The sequence below is a fragment of the Cucumis sativus genome, chromosome 4 (genome assembly GCF_000004075.3).
Source record: "Cucumis sativus cultivar 9930 chromosome 4, Cucumber_9930_V3, whole genome shotgun sequence".
Taxonomy (NCBI): Eukaryota; Viridiplantae; Streptophyta; class Magnoliopsida; order Cucurbitales; family Cucurbitaceae; genus Cucumis; species Cucumis sativus.
In genome coordinates, this window is record NC_026658.2 from 7283494 (window position 1) to 7297617 (window position 14124).

Sequence of the window (14124 nt, forward strand, 5' to 3'; positions counted from 1 at the left end):
TAAAATGGGATAGTTAATAATTACGAGTTTTTTAAAAAAATATGACAAAGCGACAAAATATTTAGGGTGTTAGAACAATTTCGGGAACGAAAAAAGTCCACATGTCCATAATAAAAAATACCAAAAAATGATCTCATTAGCACGTGATTAATTGACACTCGCAAATGTAATATATTTGCTCCACGATCTTGTAACAATTTCGTTTTTAGATTTTGGCTACACGATTGTTTAGATTACACGATTGTTTAGATTTGTCTATCTAAATCTAAACGATTTTTGTTCAGGATTGATTTGGTATGCGACCGTTTAGATTTAGAGGAAAATCTAAACGATTTTTTTTTCAAAATTTTTTGGTACACCGTCATTAGATTTTGTTATTCTTTGAAAAAAAAATTTCAATAATTTTTTGAACAAGATTATTTAGATTTGGTAACGGTTTTTTAAAGATTATTTGGTACACAATTATTTAGATTTGGTGTGTACCAATATCCCAACGATTTTTCTTCAAAAGCTTTTATAATATTCAATACACGATCTTGAACAACTAAATAACATTTTGAAAAGAAAAATAAAAAATATATTTCAATAACATAACCCAACTTATCAACAATATCTTTGGATATCCTCAATTATTGATTTGATAAATAAAATAATCCAATATTAATCAATCTTATCTTTGATTAAGCTTTCATTTCTCCTTATGCTATTTCTCAAGATGCCCAAGATTTGTTTGATGAGACCTTTCTTTTCTTAATTATAGTGGACTTTCAAATGAGTTGTTATAAGAGATTTGATATATAATTAACTCACACCAAAAGTATAAAATATGTAACCTTGTCCAAGTCAAATCTCTCATTTATTATTATTTAGTATCTTATTCAATCTATTTGCTATATTATTTTATGTTTTCGTTTAAATAAAATAACATTTCCTTATTCATTATTTAATTACTATTTCACCCATTACTTTCATCAATTCAATTTTTTTCCGTTCATTATTATTACGCAGGGTTCAATAATATATTTTTTCAGGAGAATTATGAAAAGTAGCAACTTCACACAATATATACAATATATAGCAAAATTTTTTAATTTTATTAATAATAGATATTGATAAACACCAATATCCTTCTATCAATGGCATTGATAGACAGTGATAGAAGTTTATCAATTTCTATCATTGATAGAATCCAAAATTTTGTTATAGCTTGTAAGTATTTTAATTTATTTTCCTATGTTTGAGATCAGATTAAATGGTCTATAGTATAGGGATAAGACTGGGTACCTAATCCTAGTAACACTATGGATACGACACACTTTGTATTTGATACAAACACAATGATTCAACGTGCAAGTGACATGTGAGTGGGGGTATCCTATGCAATAAGTTTGCATAAGACTGGATCACGAAATAGTAACCACTAAATATAACTCTGTTAACTAATTAAGTTTTTATCTCAATAGGATGACCTAGGTAACTTAGTCGTAATCTTAAGTGTATTATGAACTTCTGTTCGCAAGAGATTATCAATTGATTTGTACAGGTGAGAGTGGTCAGATCGCTGACTCAATATACTTATCATTTTGGGGACAAGACTAACTGGGGAGCTGTAAACATAATTACACAAGATGAAATTTACTCTTTTCCTACTTAAGGGTAAATAGATAAGTGTTCATTTAAATCGTATATATGGGACTTAAACAATGGACTCTACCTTCTCTACGGCACGAAAGGGTTTCTGTTTATTGGTTGGACCATAAACAAATTGTTCACTAAAGGAGCATTGATATTTAAGAACTAGAGGTATCCTAAGGGTAAAACGGTAATCTTACTTAGCGTGTGTTACGAACATTCGTGTAGGACTAACTTACTATTATTGGTCTATATCCGTAGACACAAAAATATATCTACAGTGAGAAAAGTTCAACTGTGAGTCTTTAGTGGAGTGTACACACAATTAACGAATATTGATTACTGTGGTTAATGAGTTTGACCAATTAATCTCACATCGTTGTAGCTTTTGATCTGTAGATTCATTAGGTCACCTTCTTAGCTCGTAAAGGATAATGAGATTTATTTATGTTAGTTGTAATTTGAAAATTTCAAATTACAAACAATATAAAAAGCTTGATTAATATATAAACTTTATATTACAATATTTCGCCATATAATTTCAAAATTATTTTGAAAATTACTATAATGTATGGTGATACGTTATAATATAAAGTTTATATATTAATCAAACTTTATTATATAATTTTAATTTTGGATATTTTTCAAAACTAATTTATGAGAGATAAAATATTTGAAAAAGTTCAAATATTAATTTAATATTAATTGAATTTATATTAAAACTATTGGTTAGGAGAAAAATTTATATCTGAATATGATTAAAATTTAATTTAAGTTAAATATAAAATATTTAATTTAGCTATTAATTAAATAGTTTTGTTTAAAGGGGATTTTGCAAAAATAGCAAAAGAATTTATGATAAAAAAGTCCATGTCACTTACATTTTCAAAATTACAAAAATAACGAATTTAAAAGTAGATTACTGTTTGGTCATATTTGTCATCTACTGTAATTTTTCTTATTAAATATAATTTAATTAAGGGTTAGTTGCAAATTTAGCAATTAAATTCAAAATAATTAAGTATATAGCAATATTTTTAAAAAATTGCAAATATAGCAAAATTTGTCAAATTATATCAATGATAGAATCTATCATTGATATACCATGTTATAAAAATTGGTCTATCACTGATAAATCATACGAGTCTATCAGTGACATAAGTCTACCAACGATAGTTTTGCTATATTTGCATTTTTTTAAAAATGTTGCTATATCCTTAATTATTATTCCTCAAATAGTCATTCATTACAATTACCCTTTAATTAATTACCGGACTTGAATATTCCATCTTTTATGCACTAAGCACGTTGGAATCCACAATCATGTTGTTGATTTGTTCACAAAGTCGCTCACTACAAGTTCATTTGCTAGTTGTTGTAACAAACTCATGACTCCCTCTTCGTCCAAGTTTTTTAGGAGGTCTATGAGAAACTATTTTGAATAATTTTAGTTTGTTATAAGTTTTGTTACATATTTGTTTTGATTATTTATTACAAGTTGTTGTATCTTCCCTTTCATCAAGGGAAATTTGTTGTTTAAGGGGTCTACATACTTCACAAATTCAATTAGAAAAATATGATGTGAAACATGCATTATGAGAATAAGGGTTGAGAGGTCGATAGATATTACGTTTAAATTAAGCTTAGGCGTGCTGAAGAAAGTTTTTAAGAGTTTGGGGTTTTGAAGTAAATAAGTGTTCTGGCTAGGCTACACGAGGAAAAGTTGTTTTTGAGCCAGGCGAGAAAAGAAAGGAAGTTTGAAAAGATTCACTAATCTAGATTAGTCAAACAGGTTATACGTGTGTTGACAAGCTAAGGTGAGTTTCACGATGATTAATTTGGTTTTGGATTAATATAAATAGAATTTGTAAGCTTTAGGAAGAAGTTACAAAGAAGCTCTAAGTAAAACTATTAAAAGAAAGACCAAGCGAGAAGAGAAAAAAGGAAAGATCAGACAATAAGAAGGAGTAGAAAGGAAGAAAGTATTTTAAAGCTTTGTGAGATATTCTTCTAAAAGAAGGACTAAAGTTTTCTAAGTATTCTTGTAATGCACTGTAATGCCCTCAGTTTAGAAGGGGGCATAAGTAAATTGATATCATATCTAAATTAGAGAAATTCTGAAGACAATGAAAATAAGGTTAAGAAAGACTTAAAAAATTAAAAGTTACTACCTATATCAACAAGGTGCATCTTTCTTTTCGGTGCCTCGATCATAGGAACTCCAAAGTTAAACGTGCATAGCTTGGAACAATTCTATGTTGGGTGACGAGAATTTTCCTAGGATGCATGTAAGTGAAGACAAAAACATACTGAAAGGACTTGTGTTGGTTTGTGAGGACAACTTTCCCTTTAATAAGCCTTTAAGAATGTTAAAGATCCGAATTATGTGCTATGTTGTTACATAATGTATATTACCTGTTATAATTCCACATAAAACTAGTAGCTGCCTTTGCGTTGAGTGCAACATAATGTATATTACCTGTTATAATTCCACATAAAACTAGTAGCTGCCTTTGCGTTGAGTGATTCGTTTGATAGAAGGATGGATTAACACGTTGAATGGTCTGTGTTCAAATCTATTGCTTGAGCATCTGCAATTGAACGAGGGTCCATAGAGATACTAGTGGTGAAACTAGTAGGGTCCATAGAGATACTAGTGGTGAAACTAGTGGTGAAATGAGAATTATCACAGTAGTCTATGCATTGAGAAATTATAATGTCTAGGTGAAAGGAATAAGTAGAGGCTAATATGATTTGTGTTGTTTAACATGTGATGAGGCCGATAGAATTTTTGACAAACATGAAATTAGTTTTCTTTTTATTTAAAGAAAGATAAAATATCTTCCTTTATCTTTAGGATCATTTCTAAATATCTTTTAATGAGAGTTAAAAGATCTTCCTTAAATGTTTAAAAGAAAAAATAAATGATCTTCTTTAAAGAATAAGATAAAAATTATTTCTCATATTTTAGAATATTTTACCGTAAAGAAGTTCTTCCTTCTTGGCTCTTTATAAAGCAAAAGTTCTCTGAACGTAAAATCTTTTCTTCATAGTTGTTGTTCAGAAGTTTATATTTTTGGTGAAGAATTTGTACAAAGGTAAATTGGTAACCGTCTTTATTTTATGAAAAATTCTTGATATCTTCATCGGTGGTTTCATAGTATATGAGATAAGAGATTTAAAGAAGATCTTGAAGATTTGATAAAGTATTTAAACTGTGAAGCTTCCGCAAGTTTTACCATGTTGATTACTAGATGGTTATTCAAAGAAATTCGTATTGTTGAAGAATATTGTCAAAGGTACTTTGGTTAGCTTCTGGTCTATGTCGATTTATTGAAGATCGATCAGTGGTCTTACTGAGTATCAGTTGATAAGAAATATGAAAGAAGGTTGAAATAGTTGAACGGTGGTCAATGAATTTAAGAGGAGCCTAAGTCTATCTCCAAGCAGATTCAAACACAAATTTAGGGGGAGCTTGTCTTTAATTAAGTTTCTCTTATAACTTAAGAGTGTTATTGATTATTCATTTGAATCTTAATAATATTTCTTATTTGAGCGAAAAAGCTCTTGAGATGTAGGTGGTATTCGTCGAACTGGATTACCAAAGCCTTCTGTGTTATTTGTTCTTACTATTCTTTAGCCATTTCATAGTTAAGTACTTTAGATATAGCTAAAGGACATCATTTATTTTTCAGAGGCATTAAGACATTTCTGAAAATGAGAGCTTTTATTTTATGCTTGTATTCTCCAAAAAGTTTTTTCCTAAAATATTACTCACTAAGCATTAGACTTATGTTTTAAGTTTCCCCTCTCCAGACAAGCGAGTTGGGAAAGCTGCTAAGAGAAGGCAAGCTGCTAATTTGCTAGGCATTGAAGTTCTAAAGCTTGAGTTTTAGTTCGTTTTAGCACTTAGTTTAGGAGCGTAGGAGCTGGCCAACTCATGTTCGTGCTTGAAAATGTGAGGGGTACACGTTCTGACATATGAGATTTAAACTTTGTACTTTTATTTGAGGCCGCATATGATGAGTAATAATATGTGATAGATAATAGTGAAAACTAAAAGTGCATTTGGATGTATAAACTTTTAATCATAGAGTGCCAAATATAATTATGAGAGGTTAGACAATTTAATTTGATAGTGAGTATTGCTCCCTCGTTATAGTTTGTTCAAACCCTTTAACATTCACGATTGAATGTATGTCAATCATCAATGTACCAATATCAAGTTTTCAACTCCATATTGTAGAAGCATCAAATTACCGAGACACACACTATATAAAAAAGGAAAGAAAAAAACATCAAATTCATATCAATTCATGTTTGAAGTAAAAGGATGAAAAAATTCAATAAAAACAAATTGAATGAGGTAAAATTGTAGGTAAATTTACATAAATATCTCAAAAGTGCTAAATATTCACGATCCATATAACAATTTAAGAAACGCTCATGAACCCAATTACTTTTTGAACGATTTTTTTAGATCTTTTTCTTCTTCTTTTAGATTTATTATTCACTTATTCATATTATTAATTAATTTCTTCATATTATTATTCTCCTTTCCCATATTTCCACTTCTCTTTTGCAATTTCTACGTTTTCTCTTCTAGAATTTCTTCCTTCTTCTTCCTTTCTCATCTTCTTTTTTTCTTCTAGGTAGAAGATCTAAATGATATTGGTACATGATCTAAATGATCGTATACCAATATTTAAATGATCAGTTGTATATCCCAGATAAACAGAGATATATCACTATCATTAATAGATCGTTTAGATTTGGTACAAGATCGTTTAGACTACGTACAATGGTACAAGATCATTTAGGTTGGATACAAAGGTAGAAGATCGTTTAGACTTGGTACAAAATCATTTTTTCACTCATGTATGATCGATTAATTGAGACGATACTTTTGTTATTTCATGCTGTGAACTTGTGAGCTTTTTTTTCTCTTTTAAAATTGTTCTATATGGTATAAATATTTTCGTGCTTTATTATATTTTTAGAAAGAAAAAAAAAAACCCTAAATATAGGTAGTTCCTTAATTTTATTTCTTGATAATAAAACTTTTACACGGTAGGAAAGAAAGTAAAATTCATGAGAAATGAAATGAAATTGCAACGTAAAAAGTTTGAATAAAGACTAAAACATAAAATATATGCTGTTTTTTTTTTTTCAAAATTAATTTAATGATAGGTTTTGTTTACGGTAATTTACATAAATGTAACAAAACTTAAAAATATTTACGATTCGTATAACAAAAAAATAAAAGCTCATGAAGTCACGATTGTATTTTTATAAATTTCAGATTTGTCCTTAAATATTGGATCGATTTGTCGCTTCTCTTTCTTCTTCTTCTTCTTTTACGATTTATTAATTTTCTTTGTGATTTCTTCATCTTCTCTTCCGAATGTTATTTCTTCTATTTTTAAACGATTTATTCTTTTGTTTAAATCTCCTATTTCATTTTCATCATTTTTGTCAATATTCTTTGAAGCTATTTCACGATTGTTTCAATATTCTTCTTCAATTCCCTTATATTTGAGAATATCAAAATCATTCAAATATCGTTTTAAATTATCAACACTATTATTTACCATGGTTAGTACGATTATTTAAATTTGAAACATTTTTTTCATCGCTTAAAAAGAACTATACGAGATCATGTATCATGATCTAAACAATCGTTTAGTATGGTCAACACGATCACTAGATTTGAAGTTTTTTAACGGTCATTTATACTGAACTACATGATCACTTACCATAATCAACACGATCATTTGCCATAGTTAGCACGATCGTTTGTCATACTCAACACGATTGTTTAAATTTAAAGTCTTTTTCCCCATTGTTAAAAAAAACTGCACAAGCTGGTGGGCTTTTTTTTTGTTTTCAAATTGTTGTATAATGTGTAAATATTTTATTGATTTGTTATATTTTTTAAAAAAACCGTTAAAAGAAGGTTTTTTTTTTTTTAATTTCAAGCCTGAAAAAGAAGATTTTGGATTGAAGATAAGACTTGAAAATGTTAAATTAGGGAACTGAACAAAAAAAAAAAGTTAGAAATTTGAAAAAGCTGAAAATTTTAAATTTTAGAAAATTGAAAAAAAAAAAAAAGACATTTAGCAACGTTGACGATATATCCACAATTTGCTTTACACTATTTCTATGTTTTATTAAATTCTCATTTAAACTAATTATTGTAGAATGATATTGATGAAATATTTGTTGAGAAATTATTTTAAATGATAAAACTTTTAAAAATATTTATAAATATAACACAATATCATAATTTATTCGTGGTAAACTATGGTAGATCAAAAAAGACTACTAGTTGTGTCGTGACTATCATAATATAAATAGACACGCGGTCTATCGTACATAAACTATGATATTTTACTATGTTTTAATTAGGCGCCGAATAAATTATTTTATTATTATTATTTGTTTTCTTTTTTTGACAAATTCACATGTTTTGGGATATAATGGACTAAAATGATTGTAGATAGATTGAAACAAAGTTTAGAGTAAAAGAAGTGAATAAAATGAAATGCAGAAACTTAAATTGAAATTGAGTAAAGCATTAACTCCAAGAAACAAGTGAGAAAGAGAAAAGCATAAAAAAATTGAAAGTCTTTCAATTGATGAAACATTAATTACTCAACTCCTGCTTAGTATGCAGATGGGTTGGATCAAAATGAAGAAAGAAAAAAAAAGAAATCGTGGATCATAACTCTTTTAAAAAAATATTAAGTTTTTAGATCTGGAATTTAAAATCAAATAAATAAATAGAGAAATAACTCAATCATTTATTACCCCATCTCTTTCTCTTAACCATATTATATTGTATAAATAAGAACCTCTAGATTCTGAAAAATTTCAGGTTTGCTTCAGAAATTAGATCTCCAAAAATGGCTTCTACTGCCTTCTCATTCCAATCAACATATCTCATTTCTCATTTTCAGTAAGTTTACTCTCTTTGTCTTTCTCATTTTCTATTATGCCTTTTCCTCTCGTTTCAACTATTATTAACCCTCTTTCTTTCCCAGTTCTCTTAATTACATTTTATTAACTAAGTCATCGTTATACTGTTTCACATTAGTTAGAAAAGGAAGTGATCATGTGTAGATGAGTGAGGACAGTTATTTTCAATAGTATTCGGAACAAAGTCATATACATATGTAAGATCTAGTTGGTTGTGTTCATAGTTTACTCTGCATTACAAACAAACAAAGTTTTACATTAATTAGTGAGGAATTAGATTACTCGTAAAATTTTATAATATATATTTTTTCAAATTTGAATTTCCTAAAGGAACATTTACCAGTAATATACTATTTCTTTTAGAATTTAGATTAGAAGAATTTTCAAAAATAGCAAATTTTACAAAATATTTACAAACTTATAACAAATTTTATCACTTATAGTTATTGATATGTGTATTAGTGATAGAATTCAAAATTTTGCTATAACCGATAAATATTTTAATTTATTTTGTTATTTTAAAAAATGTACTTTATATTATTATTTTTTATTAATTTAACAATAAATGTGGCAGGGAAACCACGTTTGATAATTGATACAATATGTCAAATGTGGATATGGTCATGTTGATATATCGTATCTACTCAATCTATATTTATTATTTTTCAATTAAAGTAGTTAATATAATTTATTAGGGTCAAAATATTTTTTGAAGTTTGATCAATTTCAGTCTAGTTTATTTTACAATTGTAATTAATCATTATTAATCTTTTAAGAAAGATGTTCATTTTTCTTTTTCTTTTTTTCATGCACGTGTAGTTTTCTCGATTAATTTTGAAATCAAACATTTTTATAAATAGCATAATAAATTAATATTTATAAGTTATAGCAAAAATATGCTAATGATAGAAGGGTATCACTAACTATCAATGCTACAGATAGAAAGATATTAATGGCTATTAAATATTTGTTGTTAATAGAATTTGAAATTTTGCTATAACTTGTAAATATTTTGTCAAATTTGTTAATTTTAATCCTTTTTCTTTTGAATTTGTTGGGTTAAAAAATTGTATTTACTTACTTGAATGATTATTATTATTTAATCAAGAAAAACAGTCAAAAAAAAATGAAAAATGTGACAAAATATAGCAAATTTTATATTCTATATATTAACAACAAACATTTTGTTTGGTTTTTTAGGATTTTTTTTTTTTGGCTTTTTCTTTCTAATAATAAAATTGTCATCACAAACTCCCAAAATATTAATAATCAAACTTTGGGTTTGTTAAGTAATCAGTTAAACAACATTTTTTGTTCATTCTATATAATTTAGTCCATGTACAACAATAATATATTATATGGATCCACCCACATGCGTTACTAGTATGATTATTTACTTTTTATTATTTTTCTTTTGGTACTAACCTTTGTCATTCTCTAAACGTTTATCTGCATATGATTTTATTGTTTCATGTAGAAGATCCAAAGAGTTGCAATCTTTTGGTGCAACCAACAACCACATTAAGCCCTACACAGCTACTAGTCTTCATGTTTCTGATTTAGCCTCAAATTCTAAAGCTACTAAACTCTTTTTTGGGTCACTCCAATCAAGATCATCAGCTTCCTTCAAACACACCATCCTTAATGCAGCTTCTCTTACTAATAGTACTTTTCCAATTGATGAAGACGAATTTGATCTTGATCGCCCAACCCATGGCTTTGCTTCCATTGCAGATGCCGTTGAAGACATTCGCAACGGAAAGGTTTAAGCATGACATTCAATAAAAAGAAGTAATTAATTAACTCATGTATTTTATAAAGATTAACATGTGTGGATTTGGTTGTAGATGGTGCTTGTTGTTGATGACGAAGATAGAGAAAATGAAGGAGATTTGATAATGGCAGCACAAGCTGCAACTCCTGAAGCCATGGCTTTCATTGTAAAGCATTGTACTGGAATTGTTTGTGTAGCCATGAAAGGTGAAGATTTGGAGAGGTTGCAAATTCCACTTATGGTCAATGAAAAAGAGAATGAGGAGAAACTTTGTACCGCTTTTACCATCACAGTGGTACGACCATAATAATTTTACTTGTTCAGTTGAGTTACACTCACTCATATTTTATTTTTAATTTCACAGTGGATTACATAATTGTGAAAAAAGGGTTTTGAAAAAGCTTAAACTGTAATTACAAAGAAGGGTTTGTCATGTGAGAAACTGGGATTGCTTGATATGTTTAGAGTTATTATTGTTGTAGGATGCACGAGAAGGTACAACGACGGGAGTGTCAGCGAGCGATAGGGCAAAAACGATATTGGGACTTGCATCAAGAGATTCAAAACCAAGTGATTTTAAGAGGCCAGGGCATATATTTCCACTAAGGTATAGGGAAGGAGGTGTTTTGAAGAGAGCTGGACATACTGAAGCATCTGTTGATCTTGCTGTGCTTGCTGGACTAGACCCGGTGGGTGTCCTTTGTGAGGTTGTTGATGATGATGGTTCCATGGCTAGATTACCCTCTCTTCGACAATTTGCTGCTCGAGAAAATTTGAAAATAATTTCCATTGCTGATTTAATCAGGTATAACGTAATAGTTGAAAATACTAATTTCAAGTATTATAATTGGAGCTTGAAATGTAGAACATCCCACCAATTTCAATTTGGGGGCAGACACCATATTAATTTCCAGAGGTAAGCAAGATGAAATAAAAAACAAATAGAAGCTTAAATAACCACAAACTTTCAAGATGATGTGGGAAGATATAGCCGTGAGATACGCTTTTGATAAGCGATAGTTATTCGCTGTACATGTGTTGGAAACTAACTACACCAAATATTTTAGTAGGATCAAGATCAGCAACCTCAAAAAACTCAGATCTAAGAAGTAACTTTTTTTTTCGGTTTGAAAAAACACATCTCGTACTTTCTCAATATTTTTTTTTTAATAAAATGAAAAATGTGCAGGTATAGAAGGAAGAGAGACAGATTAATTGAAAGTAGTGGGGTTGGTGGGACTCGTATGCCAACGAAATGGGGTCCGTTTCAAGCCTATTGCTACAGATCTGTTTTGGATGGCATTGAACATATTGCAATGGTTAAGGTAACTGACTAATTAACTAACTCTACCTTTTTGTTTCGGAGTGAAATTTAATTCGATACTTGTGTTTGTGTCTTTTAAGGGTGAAATGGGTGAGGGGGAAAATATTTTGGTTAGAGTGCACTCAGAATGCTTCACTGGGGATATATTGGGATCATCAAGATGCGACTGTGGAGACCAGCTTGGTTTAGCCATGCAGTTGATTGAGGCTGCAGGCAGGGGTGTGTTGGTTTATCTTCGTGGTCATGAAGGAAGGGGCATAGGTTTGGCTCACAAACTCCAAGCTTATAACTTGCAAGATGCTGGCCGAGATACTGTTGAAGCCAACCAGGATTTGGGACTTCCTGTTGATTCTCGCGAATATGGCATTGGTGCACAGGTACATATCCTTACCCCTAATTATTTGGAAGTTATAGTTGGAATAGTGATTTTTTATCTATTTACAAGTAATTTTGCTAAAAGATCAGTAACCAATATAGAGGAAAAATAGGGTATTTCAATCCATGTTGAAATAAGTAATCTTTGGAGTGATTTTTGGTCCATTGCACCCCCACCAACTTAATTATTAACCAATTTTGATGATTTTAGACACTTTTATATTTAACTTCTAACTGAGGATGAACCATCATAGATTCACTAATTTAATGGTAAATAATCCATAGTAATGGGTTTGATAATGGCTTTGAGTTTGATAATGGACTGAAAGAGATTGAGTTAATCCATACTATATAACCACTATATAAGATATTTAATAAACTACAAGTTATCATTATATCCAAATGTAGTAATCATGTTAGGAGAGTAGTCTGGCCTGCAAGATCAGTTTAAGTGTGCATATAAACTAGTCCCAACAATTGTGGATATCTAATGAAGAAAAATCAACTATTGAAGGGGAAATAATTTTGGAGTGACCAATGATAGTTGTCACGTTTATGCATAAATCCACGACTTTAATTTTCAGAAAACATCTCGAAAGGTCTTGACTAACAGAGATAAATGATCAGTTGTATACCATGAGCACTTCTTTCTGAACTTTGATTGGATCACAAAGTAAATTCTTTTCTATTTTGTCAACAGAAGGTCCAATTCTTTTCTATTTGTTTGGTTGCAGATTCTAAGGGATCTTGGAGTGAGAACAATGAAGCTAATGACAAACAACCCAGCAAAGTTCATAGGGTTGAAGGGGTATGGCTTAGAAGTTTCAGGTAGAGTTCCTTTGATAACACCAGTTACAAAAGACAACAAGAGATACCTTGAGACTAAACGGTCCAAAATGGGTCACGTCTACAACTTCGATCTTGGAGTTCGCTTCAGAAATTTGATCGATGACCATAAAAAATCGAACGAAAATGTAGAACCAAGCAACATTGTGACTTGATCTAGCATAATATTGTTGAAATTTAAAGAGAAGGAACAATTGATTATAAAAAGGTGGTGGTGTTGAAAGAGAAATTATAGTGTTGGCAAAATGAAGCCGCTTGTACCACATTATTGGGCATTATCATTCTATTTGATTCAGTTTGTTGAGTTTATGATTTCAAAGCGTTTCATATTTGTAGTTCACAATTTGGTCATTAAATTGGAAACAATTATTATGGAACCAAATAAAAGTAAGAAATTGTGAAGAGTTTTTCATACCAAAAGAAATAGCCTGTATAGAGAAATCACTTACATAAACTAATATACATAATGTACAAATGTGGAAGGTGTATGAGTGCAGAAGAGGTGTTTTTTTAGTATGTGTGTAAACTCATCCACAAGCCACAACAAAACAGCACATACGATTATTAATCATATAGAAGACCCTTCTATTTTATTTGCATAGGGCCCACTATGTGCATAGACATGCTGATTAGTGATTATATTCAAGTGCAAAAATGCGTAAGCAAAATGGAAGTCCAAAGGGAGAGGCATTTGATGTAGCAAGATATACAAAATCTCTCTCATTCCCTATAACTGCTCTATAATACAGCAAAAGAAAAGCTCTAAACAACAAAGATGTATAACTTATCTCAAAACCTCATCCATCATTTTTTTTAATGAAACACCTGACTTTCAATGAGAAAAAAAATGAATAGCTTACAAGAAAAAGAAAGCCCACAAAAGGGTGCCACCGCCAGAAAGGGACTCCAATCAACTAAAATAAAACCTTAGTGAGTAATTGAAAATGTCACACTCTTTTATTTACCCAAATACCATTAGACATATTTACTTAATTGTCATTAAATTAAAAAGAAAAGTTATTGTAAAAGAAAAATTAAAACGGTAGAAAATATTTATAAAATATAACCAAATTTCAAATTCTACCAATACCTATAGATAAAACTAAAACTTTGTTATATTATTATATTATATAGATGTTTTTGGATCTTTTAGTATATTTTATACTTCAATTTAGGTGTATTACACAATTTGTTC

General features: G+C 29.5%; 1 protein-coding gene across 1 annotated transcript; it reads left to right on the top strand.

The window, feature by feature from the left end:
• The first annotated feature begins 8488 nt into the window (after positions 1–8488).
• LOC101222220 (bifunctional riboflavin biosynthesis protein RIBA 1, chloroplastic) lies at positions 8489–13341 on the top strand. The gene is made up of 7 exons (XM_004137226.3): positions 8489–8590; positions 10088–10373; positions 10458–10679; positions 10867–11189; positions 11574–11709; positions 11789–12085; positions 12818–13341. The coding sequence occupies exons 1-7, from the start codon at positions 8538–8540 to the stop codon at positions 13082–13084; spliced, it is 1584 nt and encodes a 527-aa protein (XP_004137274.1). The 5' UTR covers positions 8489–8537; the 3' UTR covers positions 13085–13341.
• Positions 13342–14124: the final 783 nt, after the last annotated feature.

Coding starts and splice junctions, on each gene's coding strand:
- LOC101222220 (XM_004137226.3), top strand. CDS start 8,538: ATGGCTTCTACTGCCTTCTCATTCCAATCAACATATCTCATTTCTCAT. Junction 8,591..10,087: donor TATCTCATTTCTCATTTTCA/GTAAGTTTACTC, acceptor TGTTTCATGTAG/AAGATCCAAAGAGTTGCAAT. Junction 10,680..10,866: donor CCGCTTTTACCATCACAGTG/GTACGACCATAA, acceptor TTATTGTTGTAG/GATGCACGAGAAGGTACAAC.